Source organism: Loxodonta africana, chromosome 21 (assembly GCF_030014295.1).
Source record: "Loxodonta africana isolate mLoxAfr1 chromosome 21, mLoxAfr1.hap2, whole genome shotgun sequence".
NCBI lineage: Eukaryota > Metazoa > Chordata > Mammalia > Proboscidea > Elephantidae > Loxodonta > Loxodonta africana.
In genome coordinates, this window is record NC_087362.1 from 39,800,486 (window position 1) to 39,825,221 (window position 24,736).

General features: G+C 40.4%; 1 protein-coding gene across 8 annotated transcripts in view; it reads right to left on the bottom strand.

Annotated features, from left to right (window-relative positions):
- The window catches only part of WWOX (WW domain containing oxidoreductase), a 1,096,383-nt gene that overhangs the window by 762,142 nt on the left and 309,505 nt on the right, over nt 1–24,736 (bottom strand). For all 8 annotated transcript variants that reach the window (XR_010318844.1, XM_023558142.2, XM_023558141.2 and 5 more), the window contains one exon: nt 4,026–4,211. Coding sequence is in view for 7 of the 8 variants with exons in the window: in XM_023558142.2 (XP_023413910.2) it covers nt 4,026–4,211 (186 nt within the window). In the remaining variant the exon portion in view is untranslated. The remainder of the gene's footprint in view (nt 1–4,025; nt 4,212–24,736) is intronic.

Below are 24,736 nucleotides of genomic sequence, written 5' to 3' on the forward strand. Positions count from 1 at the left end.
GTTTATTATAGTTATGCTATCATATTGATTTAAAAATATATTTGTGCAGGGGAGTTACATATTTCTGAATTTTATTTCAATGGAGTTAATAAGGCATGACAGAACAGTTATTATAAACAGGGGCTATTGGGTTGAGAACCCAGTGATCCAAGATCTGGGCCATGACTTGGAAACTGCCTACTCTTGGTAAAAAAGAACATGAAGGATTTAGAGAATATCTAAAAGGCATGGGATAAAAATAACACCCTATACTCCTGCCTGTGGCTCTTCTCTCATTAACTATTGCTGGAAATTCTTCTTCTTTTAATTTTAATTTAACTTTATCTTTTTTTATGGAAATTCTTCTTGGTAGATGTGTTTAGCCCAACCAGTTCAGCCTCTACCTCTTCCAGGAAGCTCTCCCTAACTAACTCTCCCACAGCTACCTGTAGCAATGATTTCTTGGGTGGCAGTGGGGGATAGATTAAAAGAATCATGGAAAGCACATTGAAACACATTGCCACAGAAATTAAGTATCCACTTTCCAGGTCCCAGTTCATGATCTCATTCCTAGAGTTCAGTGGCATTGCTCCCTCACCTAGATGAATAACAAACCTAGTCCTGACATCCTCAGGTTTCGTCTGTACATTTTCCACATCTCTGCGGTTACCGTACCAGATTCCAAGTTATTTGTTCGCCTAGTTCCAACACTACCTGTAAATTCTTGGAAGGTAGACTCTGAGCCTCTTACATGCTGCCTAGCACAGTGCTTGACACTTGGTAGGGACTAAATACAGGCTTATAGAACTGAAATTTGATGATGGGTTTGGAGTTCTAGACTAAGGGACAAGTTCCCCTATTAAAAAAAAAAAAAAAATAGTCTTGTCTCTGAAAAGGCAAATTTAACCACTGTGTTCAAACCCTCTATGTTCTTCATTAATATTTGCATATGACACTTTCTAATGTTCAGAAGGAGTTCCTGCTTTGTTTTTAAGGACAATACAGAATTCTCTCGTGAATGGAGAATATAAGGTAGATTATGTAAACTTGTAAAAGGAGAAAAGCCATTCCTGGTCCCTAATCAAGATGTGAAATTAGTGGAGCCGGGTTCAATGACAGCTTCAACATGGCGGAACACAAGCTGCTAAATATCAGACCCTACCTCTGCAGACAAATAGCCTTCCCCCGTACTCCATAAGCAGAACCGGGACTTCCTGCCCCACGGAGCTCCTGGGCAGAAAACCTACCTTTAAGGTCTGATTAGCTTGTACTGACAGACCTCCAGGAAGCAGAAAAACCCAAAACCAAACCAAACCAAACCTGCTGCCGTCGAGTCGATTCCGACTCATAGTGACCCTATAGGGCAGAGTAGAACTGCCCCATAGAGTTTCCAAGGAGCGCCTGGTGGATTTGAACTGCTGACCTTTTGGTTAGCAGCCGTAGCACTTAATCACTACACCACCAGGGTTTCCAGGAAGCAGGAAGGGTGGGCAAACTCTCTGAGTCCTCCAAGCCCAGGCAGGACAGGCGTCCTGAAACATGACCCTGGGCACCTCTCAGGAGGCATAAAGAGCTCATGGAGGCAGCAAAACACCTCCAAGGCCATCTACTAGATTTCCGAGTTTAAAACGGACAAATCCAACAATAATGTCTTTATAGAATTATCCCCCTAATGGTACACTGAAATGTTAACATCTGCTCTGTGAACATTAACTGTTGCTTCTTTCAGTGAATCTGTAGCTTGTATTTCTGTATATACTGCATATACTGCTCCTTTTTGTTTTGTTTTTAACTGAGGGTTTTTTAATTACCGAACTAAAATAATTAGGCTGGATTCTATGTAGACAAAAGCTAGTATGTTCAAAGAATAGAAGTGAATTTCCATCAGAAGCTGTGTGTGCGTATGTGTGCATGTGTGTGTGTGGCGCAATGTGAAGCACAACACAGCTGCAGCCATTTACAGTTGTTCAGCCAGTACTACACCCTTCATTCTATTTTAATTGTTATCTGAACATTTTTCACAGCAAGGAAGTCAACTTCTCCTTTTAGTATGATATATTTTAGGTATGCAGAAATGCGAATCGCTTTCACTCGCTCCAGATAAGTAACTAAAATACAGTGAAGACACGGGGAGGCTAATAAATATTTTGCCTGGGGCAGTCTGGTATAATATTTTCTGCAAACACAGGACTTTATTTTTCCCCTAACAGGGGGTCTTGACGCCAACGAAGAGATTCTGCCAAGGTTTATGGAGGTAATTCGATATCAACACTTCCATTTTACAACATGGTTTAGGGCTCTGGGTCCTTGAGTAGTGAGGAAGTGCTTCCAGGTACTGCACACCCAGTCTCCAAACTCCCTCTCTGATGCCAGCGGACACAGCGCAAAGGTAATAAACAACCAGCTTTGGGAGAATTAACGTGTTTTGTAAAAAAGCCCTTTAATATGTGCAAAGAATAATGAGAAAGCAGAAAATCAGTACCAGTCATCTCATGGTTGTGGGCCTGATAACGTATTTCAGGAAAGTCTTGCTTATGAACTAAAACGGATCTAATTCAGGAGGCCAAGGCCCTACCTTCCAAATTCATTTTTAAAATGAAATTAAGATTCAGATCTCCAAGGTAGGCCTGAATTACACCGCAGTTAAGGAAAGAACAAAGACGTCACATGAAATACAGATTTACAAAGGGAAGCGAGCAGCTGACAATTCAAAATAATCTCCCATTAAATACCAGCTCATTTAAACATATCCCGTGGTGCCCTCCACATCTGGCAAGCGATTGGGGTTGGCATATTTATTTCCAGAGCTCTCTCTCACCTGCCCCCATGGTAGCCTCACTCACTCCTGAGCAGGGCCACTCCACTCTCTTTCACAAACCTGGTGTGATTTGCAAAGATAAGGATGTCCAGATTTTGTTACCACCTAATTACTACATGTTTCATGTCTGGTAACGCGAGGGAGGATTATTACTGGCATTTTCCTTTCATTTCAGCCATCATAAATTTAAAATGGTAAAAGTAAATCTATCTGCAGTGTGTCACTTATACCGTAAGCCCCTGTGTTTGGGAGTGATAAAGGGTTCAGGCTAACCCTTGGCTGGTCTCTCTCTTCCAAGTCCCAGGGGTTACATTTTATGGAAGCATGATTAAAAAAAATAAGCTTCATTCTGGGTCACTAAAACATTTCAGGACTTAAGATGGAGAAGAAGGGGGAAAATAGGCCCTTGCACATTATATTTTTCCAGTTACTTTGCTAAGAATAAAAGTCTCCCCTCCTCCACCCCACCACCAGCAGGAAAATGGGAACGAGAAATCCCTGCAACATTCGTTAAATCTATCTAGCCTCACCCAGCAAGTCCTTTGTCTTTTCACAGTACTTCTCTTTAGACAAATAGTTGTTTATCCAACTCTAGAAACAAATATGCTGAAAATACGATGAAATTTTCAATGTCTTTTTAGTCGATTGAATATTCTCCTAATGGTAATAGAAAAGAAGTGCCATCTGATGTTTTAATTGAAATTTTAACCAAAAGAGGCATGGCCAGATTTCTAATATGTTCTAACTACAGTACTTCCCTTTCTACAATTACACAGCTAATGCCTGCATTGAATTCCCTAATTTCTCATTATAAAACAATTGGATTTCATCTCGCCGTCTTTAATTGCATTGTTTCTCCTGCTAGAATAACTGCACGTTCTTCTTGGGAAGATGTTGAAGTTGGTGAATGACAAATCAATAAAGGTCATGCCATTCAGATTTAATCAATTATTATTCCATCTCTAAGCAAAATCAATGAGGGGCCTGAAATATGTTGTAAAAAAAAAAAGAAGTCTACATTGTTAGAGATAATCTACCCAAACACAATCCTCCTCACGCACACATATACACACACACACACCCTAGAGAAATTAGGTAAACAATTTCAAATACACCCACACTTTTCATAGCAGGACTAATACAATTATTTTCAGAAAAAGAGCCATGGGGGAATATTAGCTGGTGCGAGTAAGAGGAAAACGGAACAAAACACTGAATTCTGACCCACCGATGGGACTCCGAGGAGACAACGATGACACGGGCAGGAGCCGAGTGACACAGGACGTCCTGAAGGAGCTGGACAAGGTAGAAGTGTCCCAGGTGGTTCACCTGGAAGGTGGTCTCCAGGCCGTCTCTTGTGAGGCTCCAGGGCAAAGCAAAAGCCGCTGCGTTGCACACAAGCACATGAAGAGGTCTGAAAAATAACATATTCAACGTTGTGTGGGCATGAGCACTCTAAAACCATGGATAACCCACGCAACCTGGGACTAAGCAATTCTTCACCATCTTCAAGGTTCCAATCAGTCAGAAACGGAGCCCCTAGAATGTCGATTCTTAAGCCACTATAATGGGAGAGGCATCCCGCTTTGGTGGGACAGAACTGAGTTGCTTTTCTGGGGATGAGAGGTTTCCTGGGATGTGGGGCTTTCAAGGCTAAAACCAGGACAAACCAAAACCAACTGCCATCAAGTCGACTTTGACTCATGGCATGGCAGAGTAAAACTGTGTTCCACAGAGTTTTCAACGGCTGGTTTTTAGGAAGTAGATTGCCAGGCCTTTCTTCTGAGGCACTTCTGGGTGGACTCAAACCTCCAACCTTCTAGTTAGCAGCTGAGTAGGCGGTTTGTACCACCCAGGGATTCTAAAACCAGGATAGTCTCAGGGAACCAGATGGAGTTTTTTACCTGTGTTAGAACCCAGGTTCTACTACCTAATTAGCTCTGTCCTTCTTAATTCATTCAATTTTCAGCTTATTCATCTGCAAAATCATAATAACCCTTAAAGTAGATGTGAGTAATAAAGAAGAAAATTGCTGTTAAAAGGTGGCACAGAACGTTGCACATAGTAGCTGTTAAGTAAAAATATTAAGGGGGAAATGCTTCTGTCTAAAGAGATGGGCATATACTGTTTGACTATATTCCTTTTAGAGGTCAGGTGAAATCTACATTTTAGAAATGAACTCAGGGACAGGTAAGTGTAGGTCTCTTATAATAGTCCCTCTTACTTTGTAGATGTTTAGATGTTTCATAATAAATTTCAAAAAATAAAAGTTGTCTTTCATATGAATTAAAATTCTAAATCTGCATAAATAAACCATTTTTGTGGGAAATTATCCCAATTTACTAATAGGAATTGCATAAAAAAATGTATCCAAGGCTATCCACATTGCTTGCAATTGTAACATAAAAGCAACAAATTAGAAGAAGACTAAACATACAACAGAGGAATCACTAAATAAATTAGAATATTTTCATATAATAAAATACTATGCAACCATTAAAACAGTAATAAGCAAACAAATCTATCGACCCCGTAAAACATTCATGTTATAAAACACTAAATACTGCATATGGTTATACATACATAAACAGAAAATGGTAATGAAGTATATATAATAAAAGTAAAGAGTAGTTGTCTCTAGCGGTGAGTGAAATTCAAAGTGTCTTAAATTGTCTTTTTTTTTCTTTAGTTTATGTGATTTTCATTTTTTTCTGTAATCAACATGTGGTATTTTGTAATAAGAAAAAAAATGTGATCAAATAAATGCTTTACAGGAAAGAATGCATTTCTAGAATTTAGCTAACATATGGGGGGGGCGTGTACAGGAACTCTGGATTAAGAGTTCAAAGATCTCCATTTTTATTCTAGTTTAGGCAAATCACCCAAGCTCTTTGAGCTTCTGATTCCTATCTGTGAAGTGAGGACTTAAAACGGATGGTTCTCAGATTCCTTGGCGATGGCTTTAAGTAATATTTCCTACATGGTACGTCAATAGTACTTTTATTTTAAAAAATGAGAATTTTTTTTTTTTTCCAGAGAAGCTTCTCATAGACCTGTTACTCCATTTGCAGCAATCTGATTTTGTTCCCATCCTTAATTCCTCCAGCCTAAGAGTCTGGAATTGAAAAAAAATAAATAAAAAAAGCAAAAAATTGGTATGTAATAAAAAGAAGCATGAAGAGAAGGCCCCATAAAAATTAAGTCTATTAACTAAAAAAAAGTAGAAACAGCAAGTATATGCAATGATATGAAGAACCCATGTTTTTACTATATAAAGAGTTCTTACAAATGAATAAAAAGCACATTCTAAAAGTCTAATAGAAATAATGACAAACGTGATTTAAAACTTTATAAAATTAGATTGTAAATAACTGGCATAATATCATGTTCAATCCTACTAGTAGCAAAAATTACAATCAGATATTTTCTACCTATCAGATCAGCAGATTTACAATATTATTATTACATTTTTATTTTCCTATATAAAGCTAGTGGGAATATATATTCCAACACCCCAGGTATTGAATTGAAAATATATATAGCAAGAAAATTAAAAAGTTCCCCATTGTCTGACTCAGTAATCCCATTACTAAGCAGTGGAGTATGGAGGAGGGTAGCACACAGAGAACAGTCCACCCCACCAGGGAGGAGTATTTTAAATCATTAACAATTTTTACAATTGCTGACACACAGTGATAATAAAAAGCAAACCAACTATTAGTTAGTTTTGTTATTGTTTTTAATTCTCTATAAACAATGCTCTCCACTTTGCCTACATATGAGGCAAACCACTTCCACAGCCACGTCCCACCCCCTTCGAATGTGGCTGGGGAGTGGTCTGCCCCATGTGCAGACAAAATGGGGAACACAGTTTGTAGAGAATGGTACGTGTTACAAATTGAATCCATAACACTGGTATGTGTTACAGATTGAACTGTGTCCTCCGAAAATACGTGTTGTAAATCCTGACCCCACGCCTGTGGTTATAATCTCATTTGGGAATGGGGTTTCTTCGTGATGTTAATATAGCAGTATTAGTATAGGGTGTATATTAACTGTCTCTTTTGAGATATAAAAGAGGAGATCAAGCAAGCAAGCACAAACTGGGGGGAAGACAGATGCCACACCATATGAGATCTCCAAGGAACGAAAGCTGAAAACAGACAAGGACCTTCCACAGAGCCTACAGAGAGAGAAAGACTTCTTCTAGTGCTGGTGCCCCGAATTTGGACTTCTGGCCTCCTAAACTATGAGAAAATAAATTTGTGTTTGTTAAACCCACCCACTTACAGTATTTCTGTTACAGCAGCATGAGATAGCTAAGATGCTATGCCACTGTTTTTGCAGTGGAATGAATGGTGGCCCCCCAAACCAGAGCTTGTGAATGTGACTTTATTAGGAATAAGGGCCTTTATAGATGTAACTAAATTAAGGATCTCGAGAGGAGATCATCCAGGATTAGCGTGGCCCCTAAATTCAATGGCAAGTGTCCTTAAAAGAAAAGAAGACACAAAAAGAAGGCAAGGAGATGAAGGAGGCAGAGATTGGAGTGATGTGTGTACAAGTCAAGGAATGCCAAGGATTGCTGGCAGCCACCAGAAGCTGGGAGAGACACATGGAACAATTTCTCCCTCAGTTTCCAGAAGGACCAAACCTGCCAACACCTTGATTTTGGACTGCTGGCCTCCTGAACTGAGAGAGAATAAATTTGTTGTGTTTTAGCAGCCAAGTTTGTGAAAACTTGTTATGACAGCCCTCAGAAACTAATACAACTGGGGATTTGGAATTTCGATACCATGCCTCTCAATAACAACACCACCTTTCCTTGTTACCTTTATCCTTGCCTGCACATTTTCTCAGGGAAATACAAAGCACATCAAACAAAGCAACTTGTTACCAAAGACCTCAGCCTAGAGGCATGAACCAACAGAGAGGATCTAGGAAACTCTCCTCTCTCACGAAATTTTAATGCCCTTCGTTAATGTTAATTGCACAACACCAGAGGCAAAATACGTACCCTCTACCTAAAACCTGTCACCTCTATTAATTAAAAACAGGCTTATGGAATAGGAAACTATAAAGTGCTTGACTTCTTTTTTTTAACTGTAAAGACACTTAATTGGCTTGTACAAAAGAAAAAGAATTCCTTTCCCCTCTCCTTAATGAAGTCTTTATTATTCAAATGGCACATTTTGCTCAGTTTTGACTAAAAGACACTGTAATTCAAAAGACTCTAAGATGATTAATATTTACAGAATATCAAAAGGAAAGTTCAAAATGTAAAGACAGAATGGAAACAAAATAGTATCATTCCAAGTCCAAAGTTGATGCTATCAGTCGCACTTTAGGGGCTGAGTTTTTCTTCCTGAGGTAGAAAAGATGTCCTACCAATATTCTCGCCCTTCTTAATTCCCTCCCCGGGAGTGAAGGCTGGCCCTACAAATGGTATAAAAACCAAAACCAAACCCACTGCCCTTGAGTTGATTATGACTCATAGCGACCCTATAAGACAGAGTACAACTGCCCCACAGAGTTTCCAAGGAGCGCCTGGTGAATTTGAACTGCCGACCCTTTGGTTAGCAGCTGTAGCTCTTAACCACTACGCCACCAGGGTTTCCAAACAGAACACTATACAGCAAAAATTATGGATGTCATTCCCAAGCGTAGTTTACAAAAACTTCAGCCTGTCTCCAAACTTGCTCTTATCCATCGTGGTGCTAACAGTGGAGATTCCTGGGCAGTAGACAAATCAGTGACACGTTGTCACACTACTCTCTGCTCCCTGCTGAGACCCATCGCTTTCCTGCTTCCTTCTGTGGTCCTCTTAGAGGGAGCTAACGGTATTTCACACACTGCCCCAGCAGCCGTTCTATATGCCACAACCTCCCTTCTCCCAAGAGGTACTCAGAAGATACTGCCTTCCTCTAAGAAGCCGTCCCTTGTTCCTCACCTGGAAGTAAGCAAGCTTCCCTCTTCTGAAGCCTCTACATGCTTTTCCTAAACCTTCTGCAAGACTGACAGTGGTGTGGTTGACAGAAAAAGACATAACCAAAAGATACAAGTTCTTCAACTTACTACCAACAGACAACCTCATGGGACAGGAGACCAACCCAGCCGTTTCCTGGTCAAAGAAGGAAGATTCCTTGGCCTTCAAGTCCCCACCTACACACCACATTACCAGTGATACTGACCTGACTAGGGTGGCCAAGATTCCATCAGTGTCCTCAACAAGCTTCCTTTGCCATTCTCAAGGGAGTGTTTACACCCTGCTGACTACTTTGTCTGGTCTGCCTGCTCATCAGTAACTGGCAGCAACTCAGTTCCAGTGCAACCAGTGTTTATTGTAAACTGAACATCAACTTCCGAGGTGTAGCATCTCACAGGAGTCCTGCCCTTTGATTCTGTCTGGAGTGTGTCCGTTCTGACATTACTTAACACTTTCTACCCCGTGCTACAATCTGCATGTGCAAATGTTATCGCTACCAGAAAACAATAATCAATGTCCATCAGCAAAGAAGTCTTTGTCTAGGGTCTGATATGTAAAAAGAAAGAAGCCCTTTGTACGTAACTGAATGAGTATATCTGAATCAATGCTCTTTTCCCAGCTACATTTGGTCTATAGGCCATTATGTAACCATGTTTTAAAATATATTCCTTAAAATGGCATGAGAAGGAGGGAAAAGGTTGATTTGGTTCTAGTTGATCAATAAAGAATAATTTATTCTTTGGAGACAAGACCAGCCCATTATGACTCAAGGAACCTAAGAATCAGATACATAATTTCAAACCAGAGAGAGAGCCACACTTCCAAAGAGTCAAAGAGCAACAGTGGCAACCACCACAGGCGAAGTCACAGTGAAGGTCTGTAAATGAAATTGTAACATGCTCCCAAAAATAAGGCAGCCTTTTGCAGGTTAAATAAACACCCCTCAGAATGTTAAGACAATTATGACTTTTGAGGATTTCATTTCACACATGGGGAAAGAATAAGCTAAGTGGAATATTATGCAAAGAGAAATACTTTCCAATTTCTCTTTGAAACAGAATGTCACACCATCTAGGGCATCTCTCGATGAGTTGCAAGAATTTATACTATTTGAAAATATTCTGAAATTCAATGGAAAGGGCCTAAGGACCCAAAGACCCATAAGCAACTGTCTCGGTCTCGCTGAATGTTCTGCTGCCTTTTTTTTCCTGGAAAAAGAAGGGAAAAAAATATTGTAGAATTCCAAAATGGATCCCTGTTTAAATAACTAGTACTAACTCCTGAGTTGCAGCGGAAAACTAACCATAGAAATTCTTCTCTGCGGCAACCTCAAGCCCAGTTTAAGCTCTGTATATCCTAGTCATCCATTACGTGCGCCAAACAGCCTGGGTGCCCCTGGTAAAACCCTACACAATTTTCGTCAGTTTGTAGGCAAGTTTGTAAAAAAAAAAAAACTACTGTACTGTAATGTATCAGGAAAAAATATAAAATTGGCCTCTCCATTTCACAGTTTATTTCATAGACACTGTTGCTGAGGATAAGGTCAAACCTGATAGCATTGAATACTAAATGATAGTACAGGGAATGCACTGACTTGCGGGGGAAAAAAAATTATGATATAATGTTCAAATGATTCAAGCCTGGGAAAGATGCAGTAAAATGTCAGCCAAACTAAGTGCATCTTCTAGAAAGAATTAACACACATGAGGGATTTCCTTTTAAGTAGACACTCTTGATAAATGTTGGTGATTTTAATTAAAGAATGAATGAAAGTTAAAGAATTTTTTTGGATCATGTTATTTTCATAAGAGAATTATTTTGTTTTATGAAATTTCAGCAGGTCAGACAAGTAAAAGTTTGCAACCTGGGTCTGGCTCTCCTCAGCTGTGTGGACCTCAGAAAGTTAATAAGTCTCTCTGGCCACAGCTGTATCACCTGTAAAAGGGAGTAATAATTCCCACCTTGTTTGGTAGTTGTGAGAATTAGAAGAACATGTAAAATGCCTAGCTTTGGCCTTGGAAGACATGGTACCTAAAGCAGGTCACTATTATCTCTGAGCTGCCCATTTCCTAGATGTTGGGCCATACTTTGGGGACACAGCAGTAATTCAGAGATATAAAATACACATATAATTGTCTTGTGGATTTATAAAATACCCATATATTATTTTCCCTGCCATCACTCATTAGTCTGGATGATAGCCCCCTGAATAACATGCAAGGAAAATTGAGCAAATAAAACAAGGAAAATGTCAACACAAAAAACTGATATCAACTTGGGTGAGTGGTAACCATTGGCTGTGCTTCTAAATTCTATAAAAGACCCAAAATTTCAAGAAGTTGAGGGATACCATCAAGTATTAAAATAATAATTAACCCAGAGTGCATTTCACTGTCAAGATAACCTAGCCACACTTAATTAAAAAGATGTTTTTATTTAAGTTAGAATAGAGAAAATGATCCAAAGAAATCACCAGGAGTAGAATACAACACTGTCTGTATCCCCTGGAGACCACCAGGAATTTTTCATTTCATGCACCATTTACAACTTCTTACAGTGAATTCCAGAACATTAGTACAAATACACTTAACAGAAAATGGAAACACTCTTATTTTTATTACTTCCTTAAATTTTTTGCCTCATGTCCATTATCTCGATTACGTATTCCCATCCCATCATATACAATCCCAGCAGCAAAATCTCACCCTCATTGATTCTAAAGGGGGAAATGTAAAACAGGAGGACACCCACATTCTCTATGAGGGCTCTCTAGGAAAAATCCATCAATTTGGTAACGAGGCCACCAACGGCACTCCATCCAATTGACATGACGTCCTCAGGGCTGCAGTTCCGATTGTTTCCATCTCTCACCTGCCCTCTGCAGTTATGGCGTTATTGCCCTGTGTTCCAACTTCCTGAGGATATTTAATAAAATGGAAAAACAACAATAGGCTCAATAAGGATGGGAGGATGGGAGAGTAAAGTAAGAATAATTTCATCTATATGCATGACCAACTAACTTCACTTGAACACTACACCCAGACTGAGAAAATGCAAATTAACAAAAGTCTTGCTAATTTGACAAATTCCCACTTGTTCATCTGACACATGGCTCAAGGTCACATCCTAAAGAAATTCAATCGTGACATGAAAGAAGCCTTGGAAGGCCAAAATGGAGTTTAGTAAATTCCACAAGGGAACTCGAAGAATGGGAATATTTCATATAAATGGAAGAAGGGAAGAAAGAGGAGGATGGGGAGGGTTAGAAATGGCATTATTTAGAGAACAGAGAATTGCTCATTTCTCTCTGACCCTCAGTTTATTCATAAACAATGGAGAATAACAAGAAGTTAAAACAATAGACTAGAAACTCCTGAAGGGCAGAGATTGTATCTGAAGTCACCCTTGTACTTCCACACCTAAAACCACGCCTGGCATACAAGAGAAAAACCAGTTGCCGTTCAGTCTATTCCAACTCACAGGGACCCCACGTGTGTCAGAGTAGACCTGCATTCCACAGGGTTTTCAATGGCTGATTTTTTTAGAAGTGGGTCACCAGGTCCTCTTCTGAGGTGCGTCTGCATAGACTCGAACCACCAACCTTTTGGTTAGCAGCCATTTGTGTTAATCGTTTGCACTTCCAAAGGAGTCTGACATACAACAGAAGTTTGTTGAATTACTAAATTGCTGAAAATTAAATAAGATCTCCTTGTGAAGGCACCGTGCATTGCTGCTCACACCTAGGAAGTTCACGGTCATTGGTTTTTAAAACATTGCCTACTAATAGAATTTCTTTTTAAATCCATACAGTCTCTCTCTATGCCAGCATTACCCACAATATAGCTGTTTATATACCACTTCCCTAATTTTTGCCAAATTTAAGGACCACCTGTACTTTTTTTTTTTTTGAATGCATGGGAAACCAACTCCTTGGTATTTCTCAGCCTCACCCTTTGCAAAAACAACTGCTAAGTGAGGTTGCTGTTCTGATTTTGGTTTTTACAAAATTAACACATGTTAAAAAAAAAATTTTTTTTTTAAGATAAATGAGAGTATCTGCCAGTATATACCCTGTGTACAAACAGTAACACTCAAACCAACCTTGGGAAACTCTGCTCTCTGACTCACAGAGCTCATGCAATTAGGCTGCCCAGCAGTGGAAGTAATTAAATGAATAGTCCACAAAGCCTTACAAAATGCATCCGTTACCGAGAAATCAGAACTGTGCAGGAAATTCGAGTGAAGGGCTAGGGCTGGCAGTAAATTATTTGATTGTGCCTACTAAGAACACGTTTACTCTCAGAAATCCAAACGTTTGCCTTCTCTGTTTGACTGTGATCTCCTTGTGAGAGGGTCCGTCTGTCCTCCACGCCAAGGAGGATCTAGTCTAAGGCCTTGTATCTAAGGAGTCACTGGAATTTGTTCACAAGGCTCCAATTAAAATAACATGTGGGCCTCCTTACCCAAGTAAAATGCACCCCTCCAAGCACTTTACTCAGTTGATAAGTGGGGAAAATAAAGGTAACGAACAAATAACTAGCCTTTCCGGAAAGGTATTAGCATTCTTTCAAAATAAAACTACATTTTGTGGACATAAATGAATATTAAGCACTACAAGCCATTATTTATGAACTTCTGCAATTCCGTGGATGCACAAGCTCTACTGAAAATTCATAGGAACATTCATTTTTTAATATATATTTAGAGAATAGCTATAAGTACCAGATGATGATTCCATTACCATTATGCAAAGAGAGCTTATTTAAAACATACCTTCTTGGTTATAAAGCAGAGAGGAGGTTTAATGCAGGGTGACGGAGGTGAGCTTACATGGACAATAGGGAAAAAAATTATTTGGGGAATGTGCTTCAGTGCATGGTCAAGTCACTCACACAATAAAAAGTCTCATGCATTTGTCCATTTCCCTTGCCAATGACAACTCTTTCTTCAGTTTTGCCTAGAGATATATGGAGCTGTAATAGAGTTCAGAAAGACCCTGACAGCTGTGTGCTGCCATTCAGACCTGAAAGAGTCTATGTTATGATAAAAATTAATGTGCTCTGACATCCTCTGGGACTCCCCGGGCCCTGGGAATAGCTAATGAAGAAATACAATCTTGCAGGAGAACAGCACAAAGCCCTGGAGTTGAGGATTAATTCACATGTCGTGGAGGTGTGGCCCCCTCTGTCACCAGCTGTAAAGAAACCAGGCCCGACTGCAAAGGAAACCAGCACTAATTGGTTAGAATTATTTCCTAGGTCAGCAGAGGCCAAATAAACAAAGCCTTTCATAGGATAATTGAGCACAAGTTGGTTTCAACCCATCTCTTTGTGCTAAAGCTGTCTTTTCCCACCAAAAAAGGGTCACTCAACATCTCAGTCTCTTGTTGGCTCTGATCTGTGGACTTGGAAACTTGTCCCAGGGAGACGTGGCTCCTTAGTATCTGGGAGGCTACTGGGCATATCCCAAATGGGACTCCTTCAAGAGGGGCTCAGAAAGGTCTTGGCCTTGAGCTTGAAGGAATGTTAATCCCCACAGAGATATTTCACTAGCCCCAATACCCTACCTGCCAACACTTTGGCCCCCGAGTATCACGGTGTCCTAGAAGAGGGTAGAACAATGAAAACAAAACTCAGTTAAATGTTCTTAGCAACATTATTCATAATAGCCAAAAAGGGGAAAAAAGTGGAAGCAACCCAAATATCTTATCAACTGATGACTGGATAAACAAATGTGGTATACCCATACAATGGAATATTACTAAGCAATAAAAAGGAACTACGACATGGATGAACCTCAAAAATACTATACTAAGTGAAAGAAGCTGGACATATGAGATGGTTTCCTTTATATGAAATGTCCAGAATAGGCAAATGCATAGAGACCGAAAGTAGATTAATGGTTGCTGGGGGCGGGAAGGAATGTAGAATAACTACTTAATGGGTACAGGGTTTCTTTTTGGGGTGATGAAAATATTCTGGAATTAGGTATTGGTGAAGGTTGCACAACCTTGTACTAAAAACAACTAACTGAGACACTTCAAAACGGTGAATTTTATGGTATATGAATTTTATCTCCAAATTCATCAATCACTTTCACTTGCTGCACACGCAGCTTTCAAATCATTGAAAAGGCTTCAGGCTTCTTCTTGAAATAACCAAAAAAAAAAAAAAAACACACCATTGCCGTTGAGTCAATTCTGACTCACAGCAACCCTACAGGACAGAGTAGAACTGCCCCACAGGGTTATCCAAGGAGCAGCTGGTGGATTCAAACTGCCGACCTTTTGGTTAGCAGCTGTAGCTCTTAACCACTGCACCACTGGGGCGCCACTAAAGTAAGGCTAAATAAGAACTGTATGCACTTGTTGGAAACCCTTGTAGCATAGTGGTTAAGTACTACGGCTGCCAACCATAAAGGTCGGCAGTTCAGATCTGCCAGGTGCTCCTTGGAAACTCTGTGGGGCAGTTGTACCCTGCCCTATAGGGTTGCTAGGAGTCGGAATCGACTCGACAGCAGCGGGTGTGGTTTTTTTTTTTTTGGTTATGCACTTGTTATGACTTACCTACAAATTCGACTTAAAGACACAGGAGCAGATCTCCTTTGTAACCTGCGGACTGCCTGTATATCTTTTCTTCGTGTGTGTTTGAAATTATCATTAGTAAAAAATTGCAAGAAACAAAGACAAATTAATTGAGGGGCAGGATAATGGGCCATTTTTATCTGTGTATTTATGCTTTTGCATATTTCTCAAATGTTCTACCATGAGCATGTATTATTTTTGTGGTTGTAAAAAATCATGTAACACAACATGTTGTACACAAAACAAAAATAAACAGATTAAAACTCTGCCTGGAAAATCATCACAACGGTTCAGCCTTCTAAAACAAAATGAAATCAGGCCAACATGATCACAGCAATCACTATTGCAGAGAAGCAGCACAGTGTGAAACGTGGGTGGAAATCTACACCTGGCTGTCTGCCTATGTGGGTTGTTGTTGTGTGCCTACTGGACAGAGTAGAAATGCCCCAAAGGGTTTCCTGAGCAGTTAGCTTTTTTTTTTTTTTTTTTAATTTTACTGCGTTTTAGGTGAAAGTTTACAGTGCAAATTAGTTTTTCACTAAAAACTTTCTATACAAATTGTTTTGTGACATTGGTTGCAATCCCCACAATATGTCAGCATTCTCCCCCTTTCCCTTTCCACCCCAGCTTTCCTGTGTCCATTCCTCCAGTTTTTCTGTCACTTCCCACCTTTTCGTCTTTGCTTATGGGCAGGTGTTCCCCATTTAGTCTCCTATACTTAACTAAACTAAGAAGCACGTTCCTCACGTGTTATTGTTTGTTTTATAGGCCTGTCTAATCTTTGGGAGTGGCTTCAGTTCTAAGTTAGCAGGGTGCCCAGGGGTCATAGTCTCAGGGGTTCCTCCAGTGACTGTCGGACCAGTAAGTCTGGTCTATTTTTTGTGAATTTGAATTTTGTTCTACATTTTTCTCCTACTCTGTCCTGGATCCTCTATTATGATCCCTGGCAGTGCAGTTGGTGACGGTAACTGGGTACCATGTAGTTCTTCTCAATTCAAGTTGGTAGAGGCTGTGGTAGTTGTGGTCCACTAGTTCTTTGGGCTCATATTTTCCATTTGCTTTTGGTTTTCTTCATTCCTGTTTGTACTGAACATGATTGGACCAACAGATGTATCTTAGATGGCTGCTTGAAAGACTCCAGATGCTACTGACCACTGAGCTGTAATCTTTATGCGAGCAGATCACCAGGTCTGTTCTCCTGAGGAGCTGCTGGTGGGTTCAAACCACTGACCTTTCTGTTATCAGCCAAGTACCTAACTGTTGCACCACCAGGGCTCCTCCCTGTGGAGTTACTGGATATCAAACCCACCCTTCCAATGGTTCAACTATGGAGGAGCAGCAAATAGAACAGAAATGACTGCTGTAAAGCTCCAGGAAGCTTGAATAACATTTTGGGAGGATGGAGGAAAAGTAAAAATGAACTGGCTGGTCCAAGACACCCGGGGGTCAAATGGGAGAGTAGCTTAGGGTTGAAGCCTATTTTGGAATCAGGGTCTCAGGTCATATCTAGTTCTCATCCACCATCAATTAAAAACCTTTACTCTAACAGGGTGGCATTCTAGTGAGGTTGGACCAGAAAGAAAACAGTCTGCTATGTGTTGAGAAGAGCAGAGGAAGTCCCTGAAGGATTATCAGAGTCACATGCCAGAGTTGTGCTGCTTCTATTGCAAAGGCCCAAAGAGGAGACCAGATGCACTACTTCCACAGGGCCGTCATAACAAAACACCACATACTGGATGGCTTAAAACAACAAAAATTTATTCTCTCACAGTTCTGGGGGCTCAAAGTCTGAATTCGGGGAGTCAGCAGGGCCATGTTCTCTCTGAAGGCTCTAGGGGAGAATATTTCCTTGTCTCTTCCAGGTTCAGATAGCTCTAAACATTCCTTGGCTTCTGGCAGCATCACTCCAATATTTGCGTCTGTCTTCACATGGTCCTCTTCCCTCTGTGTCGGTGTCTCTGTGTCTCTCCTCCTCTCACATGAAAACCAGTCATTTGGATTAGGGCCCATCTGACTCCAGTATGACCTCATGTGAACTTAATGCTATTTCCAAATAAGGTCACATTCACAGGGACTGGGGGTTAGTACTTGAATATATATTTTGGAAGGACACAAATCAACCCATAACACCACAGTGCCACCATCTAGGGCAAAGAATGACCAGGAAGTACTGATAAGTGATAGAGCTGAACAGAAACCCAGTCCAGCCTGACTCCCAGTCCAGTGCTCTTTTGCCCTCACTCACTCACTATTCAGCCGTATTTAGCTTCCTGGCCTTTCTTACCAATGAAGGAAAAGCCAAGATTTCTTCTCCTCTGCCCCCATCAGGAAGTGGTTTCTCCTCTCCATGGCCGCAATGGGGTCAGATGATATGAACAAATGGCTGAGAAAAGAACTTCAGTGACTAATAAACAGGAACACTCTATTCTGTAATAAACACCTGACTATAATAAAATAAATCCAAGTTTTAAAAATAGTATTTCAGATCTCAACAGCAAAAAGTTTAAAAATAACAACATATTGCCTAGTGTTTGGTGCAGGGATGAGAAAAAGTTACATATAACTTTTCTAGATGGTAATTTGGTTTAATACAGATCAGTAGTATTAAAAAACATTCATATGCTTTGGCCCAGAAACTGCTCTTGTAGGAATTTATCCGAAGAAACAAGAGACCACAAAGAAGTATGTACAGGGATGGTCACATAGTGCTATGACAACAACAGCAACAAAAATTAGAAGCAACCTAGCATTCAACAACTTGAGATTGGTTAAATAATTTTATCTATATGCAATGGATTATACCACAATCCACAAAAGTAAAATTGGAGAAATATATTTAATAACATACAAAAAAATCATCGAAGACATACTAAGTACTAAGAAAAGTAGGTTACAAAAGAATACAGTCGTCCCTTGGTATCTGTGGGGCACTGGTTCCAGGATTGGTTCCAGGATCCCAAAATCATGGATACTCACATCCCTTATATAAAATGGCCTAGTATTTGTATATAATCTATGCACATCCTCCCATATACTTTAAATCATCTCTAAATTACTTATAATACCCAATACAATGTAAATGCTATGTAAATAGTTGTTATACATTACTGTATTGTTCAGAGATAATGACAAGGCGCTAGGTGAACAATGCTCGAAAAAGAATGCCAGAGAGAGACTGAGGGAGGACCTGTGAAAAGGTGTGAGGCTCTGGCAGGGCATGCCTACACATCACTTTGTTTGCGTGCATTCAGCGTAGTGATCAGCAGGTGGGGAATTCAGGCTTTGCTTTTAGGAACCTTCACCTCCCTCCCCGTCCCGAATATTTTCAATTCACGGTTGGTTGAATCCCCAGATGAAGAACCCACAGAAATGGAGGGGTGGCAATATGTATAACATATCCACTTTACACCCATTAGCATGGCTAGGGTAAGAAAATAGACAATAAGCAGAGTTGGCAAGGATGTGGATGATGGAACTCTCATACATTGCTGACAGGAATGTGAAATGGTGTAGCTGCTGTGGAAAACAGCAGTTCCTCAAAAAGTAAACACGGAGGTACCATATGACACAGCAATTCCACTTCTCAGTATATACCCCAAAGATTTCAAAATACATGTCCACACAAAAAACTTGTACACGGATGTTCATGGCAGCATTATTTGTAATAGCCAAAAAGTGGAAACAGCCCAAATGTCCATAAACTGACGACGAGATAAACAAATTGTTGTACATCTACACAATGGAATATCATTAAGCAGTAAGATGAAGTACAGCTACATGCGACATTATGGATGAACTTTGAAAACATTACGTTAAGATGCCAGACACAAAAGGCTTTGTACTGTATGATCCCATTTATACAAAATGTCCAGAATAGGCAAATCCATAAAGACAAAGGCTCAGAGAAGTGAAGTGATTTGCCCAAAGCCGTCAGTTGTTAAGACAAGATCCAAGCCAAGCTGCTCAGACTCCAAAGCCCATGTTCTTTCCAGCACTTCACACTAATGGTGGTCTTTGAGAGATCTTTGCGTACTCTCTGAGCTACATTTGGGGAGGGGAGGAGAGCAGAAAAGAAGATGAGGCCATCATCTCTACTGAACTCTAGGTGGACAAAAAAAAAACAAAAACCCAGACCTGGATGATAGGTGTGCTGTGCCCAGTTCCCCACACGGCAAAAACAAAACCGGTTACTGTCAAGCTGCTTCTGACTCACGGTAACTGTGCAGCAGCGCTGCGCTCCACAGGTTTTTCAGGACTGTGACCTTTCAGAAGCAGTTCTCGACGTGCTTTTGGGAGGGTTCGAACGGCCAACCTTTCAGTTAACAGTAGAGCACTTAACCATTTACACCACTTAGGGACTCCCCCCTACAGGGCAGTGGATCCCAAACCGCTGACTGTCAGGCTGCACATGAGAACTGCCTGGAGAGCTTTTAAAGGTCAGACACCTCCTTCACACCTCTGGACAACTGAATCAGACTAGCTGGGCGTAGCAGCCAGGCAGCAGTGGCGTTTTTTAAAGATCCCTGGCTGGTTCCACGTGCAGTCCAGTCAGGGAACCATCGTCACAGTCTCCCGGGAGTTTTGAGATCTGATGTGGAAAATTGAGACATCATTGTCTTAAGAAGACATTCTGCTAAGATCTGCTTCTCAGGGTCATATAATTTGTCAACTTACCCATTACCTGCACGTCTGAGATTACCAGAAACCTTTTTTTTTTTTTCCTTTCTGTGTTTGGTTATCAAGTATTGCATAATGTTAGCTCAAACAACTTTTTGATTATGAATTACTGATTGAACGAACTATACTAGCAGTTTAAGTTCAAAAGGCAAAGTGAAGAACTTTGCCCCTAATTGAGAGGATTCCATTTATGTATTTCCAAATGACAAGGTAAGGAATAGATTCCTAAAAGTGAAGAAGAGAAAGAGCTCACAATATTAAAAAAACAGTGTGGTGACAAGTAGTTCACCTAAAAATATCATCTTCCTTGGGGATTTTCAGCAGGCTGCCACAGTGCAACTGTCGCTGATTTATTTCAAATGTATATTCAAGTTTCTAGGCTCACAAGAATTGGCCTCTCAACAATTTACGGGGAAAAAAAAGACGGTTCCCATGTTATTAAAATGTGATTTCAGTGCGGTTTAAGCACAACTTCCCAACATGTCAATTATGTAAACGTAGAATTCCGATGTGACAAAGGGGGTGGTTAGGATGGTACAAGGAGAAAAACCAAGCTGGATTCATGGGCCAAGTTGGGAAATCTAATTTGAACCACAGAAACTGAAATGCTTTTTCCAAGTCTTACATAAATCAGTAGTTCTCTGCAAGTAACCGAACGTTAACCCTCGTGTCCTGGATTTGCTGCGGAGATGGCCGAGCCGGTGCTTTCAGGCTAGGTCCAAGAAGACACGTAGTGGGTTCGGCTCCGAGGGGTCAGCCCTGTCCGCACAAGCAACGCTAGGCTGGCTTGGTTGCGTGGTGCACACCCACACCAGGGGAGTCCTGGCTCATAGCTTCCTAAAAGGGAGCCTTTATGTTTCTTGCCTGAGATAACTATTGTATATGTGATTATCTTAAAATCGGATTCCCAGGATCTGCAAATACTGCCAGAAACAAACAAACAGAAAGCAGCTGCCATAAAGCTGACGCTGACTCACAGCAAACCCATGTGTACGTGTTAAAGTACAACCGTGCTCCACAGTGTTTTCCCCGGCTGATTTTTTAGAAGTAGATTGCCAGATCTTTCTTCTGAGGCACCTCTGTGTAGGCTCGAACCTCCATCCTTTCAGTTAGCAGCCAACTGCATTAGCTGTTTGCACCACCCAGGGTCTCCACCCAAGGAGGTACCAGTTTAAGAACTCTCAACGGCTGAGAATTAGTACCTTAAAAGCGGAGTTCAGTCCAACAAATAGAACAATATGTTTCCACAGTTGTCCTTCCTTCTTTCCTTCCCTCCTTTTTCTGTCCCTCCTTTCCTTCCATCTTATCTATTCATCCAACCATCTATCCACCCATCTTTCCTTGAACTTACTACGAGGCAGTAAATGTGTTAGCTGCAAAGGATGACAGTAATAACGATGATGATACAAGCTAAAATGTATTAAGCACTAGGCAACAGGTACTATGCTTTTTGGACATTATGTTACTTAATCCTCCCAAACAACCTCAGACTGGCATTATCATCATCTCCTATTTTTACCAATGAAGAACCTGAGGGTCAGAGAGATTAAGGGATTTGCCAAGTGATTCAGAGCTGAGACAAAGATGAATTATCCAAGGTTTCTGCTTCTCTGTGGTTCAGTCAATACAGAAAAAAGTATTCCTATAGTGTTCCTAGTGTGATTTTTGGGTGTGTTGCGAATGATCCAAGAAGTGACTTATCAATTCAACCGTGGAGCGGGGAGAAGATAAGGAAATGTGGGAGGCTCCACAGAGGGTGTGGCGCCAAGTCACATCCGGGCAGGAGATGGGCAGGTAGGAGGGAAGCAGTGCCAGAAAAGGCTCAGTCAGAATCTGAATCTGTAAGCATCTCTGTGAGAGGCACAGGATGAGGGGAATATGACCGAGATGAAGATGGAGAAGAGGCCAGACCCCACAGGCCTTGAGGGGCTACACCAGAAAAGGCAAAAACATTTACTATCGCATCCTTTACAGACAAAGTTTTCTGACCTATGCTCTCATCCAATGTTTTTTAAGTGATTGTTGTTTAACAACAGCAACAAAATTAATATTATTTGCTCGAGCTAAAGACATAGTATCAGCTTATGGGCACACTGGTGGGGCAGTGGGGAATGGCAGGAGGAAACCACAGAGTAATTGTATCTATCCTCCAAAGCCTGGCTTTCATTTCTTCCTGGAAGGGAAGTTTTTTGTGTCTTCAATTAACATACATCACTTTGAATTCACGAAACGTGATAGTGATGTCTGAACCTAGAATTCTGCTGGGAAATCAAGAATGTTTATTTTGCAAACATCGTTGTGGGTAATTCAAACACATTTCCATTTATTCCTTAGCAGTGATGACTTTTAATTTTAGCAAAATGGCTCACGGAAATGTTTTCCCTATCAAACTTAGGTGCAAAGTGGCCCCTAATTAATTTAATAATTACTCTTTTTCCACCAAGGGTGTGTTTTTGAAGACAGTTATCGTATAAAATTACCAAAAACTTCTCAAGCGATAGGGCACAGGAGAAGTGAGCTGGTAAATGGTTTAATTCCAGTGGCTAGCCCAGTTCCTGGGACTCCAGTAAACACTGAATAAATACTGAAGATGAAAGAAAATATAAAAGAATGGAAGGGGGGAGGAAGGCCTATGGAGTGCTTAGGTATCCCAGAATACAGTTTGATTATATTTAGGGTGTTCCACTGTTCCCCTCTTACCCAAATCAGGTTGCTTTTAAGGAAACTTGAGTCATCTGGAAAAGAAGCTCAAAGCCAAGGGAAGCAGACCTAGCAATGGCAAAGAAAAGAGTCCAGGCATTTTTCTCTGGAAGAGAAATGTCCAGTATCCTTCAGGTCCATGGCCTTACATCAAAGTAAACACAGAATAACAAAGAGCAGGGGGAAAAAAAAGAGCAGAGTAACAAGTACTCTGAGCTCCTCCATTTTTGCTGAGTCAATTCCAACTCTTAGCAACCCTATATAACAGAGAACTGCCCCATAGGGTTTCCTAGGCTCTAATCTTTACAGGAGCAGACCACGGGTCTTTCTCCCATAGAATCGCTGGGTGAGTTTGAATTGCCAATCTTTTGGATAGGAGCTGAGCGTTTAACCATTGCACCACCAGAGCTCCTTGGGGCACCACTGTAGCAACAACAATCAATTCTCCTTGGCTCTGATTTACAGCTCCCAGACACTTCTCCTCTTCTCTTGGTTGTCAAGAACCTCAAAGCTCATTTTAATTTGAATGACTGTGAAAGACCTTATGAGAGCCACACTTCCTCTATGATCACATCTTAGTATTCCACTTTTATACCCCTTCCCTGGTGAAAGTAGATTTTTTATTTCTATGGTATTATGTTGTATATATTCTTAAAAAACCTTAAAATGTATTAGGATCAAGATGGGAACTACACATTAAGAACAGTGACAGACACAGTACCTTGAGACATGTCTGGCAATTTTGTGCATTATAGATATTCTCCTCAACAATCCTGCAAGGTGGATGTGAGAATTCACATTGCACAGTTCTGGAAAGGGATGCTCAAAGATTCTAAGTAGTTTGTACAGGCCACACCTCTAGTAAGTGGTAGAGCTGTGATTTAAACCTAAATTTACTTGACCTCAAAACCTGTGATCTTCCCACTATACCACGGGTTGGCAAACTGTGACCCCTAGGCCAAATCCAACTGATCACCTACCTTTATGAATCGAATTGTGTCCCCCAAAACAGATATGTGAATTTATTGTAAATATGACCCTACATTGTAAATATGACCTTGTTTGGAAATAGGATTTTCTTTTGTTATATTAATGAGGCCATACCAGAGTAGGGTGGGTTCTAAACCCAATCACTCCTGAGCCGTGTCTTATAAAAAGAAGAGAACAGACATGGACACACACACAGGCGTAAGATGCCACATGAAGAAAGACACACAAGGTAGATGCATTTACAAGCCCAGGGATGCCAAGGATTGCCATAGCTACTATAAGCTGAAATAGACAAAGAAGGACTTCCCACCTACAGCCATGCCCTGAATTCAGACTTCTAGCCTCCTAAACTGTGAGAAAATAAATTCCTCTTCTTTAAAGTCACCTATCTTATGGTATTTTTTGCTACAGCAGCACTCGCTGAGTCACTTGTTCTTGTAAATAAAGTTTTATTGGAACACAGACACGCTTGTTCATTACACATTGTCAACAGTTGCTTTCATGCTACAATGGCAGAGCTGAGACGTTGTGACAGAGATGTTATAGCCCACAAAGGTAAAAGTATTTACTCTCTGGCCTTTTACAGAAAAGTTTGCTGACCCTGGCCCTGCGCCATTTTTCTCTGAGTTAGCATTTTGTTTAATAATAGATGACAGTGTATAATCTATTTTAGCAATACTTTAAATATATATATTTAAAATGATTTGATGTCTAAAGAGTTAAGTTTCAAGAAGGCAAAAAAAAAAAATGACTTATGAGGGAAGTGTACTTTCCTGATTTTCCAGAGATAGTAAATGTTTCAGAATATGATTTTTGAATACCTTGAGATGGAAAATGTATGGGATGAGAAAAAATCAGCTTGTAGACTTTTAAAAATGTCTTTAAAAACCGTAATTAAGATCTCGATTTAGAGCATTCGTTACAGCTAAAATCTGCCTTTCTGTTTTTCTTTTCTTTTCGTTTTCATACTGTGTAGAAAAGCACAGCAACATGACCCTCTGCT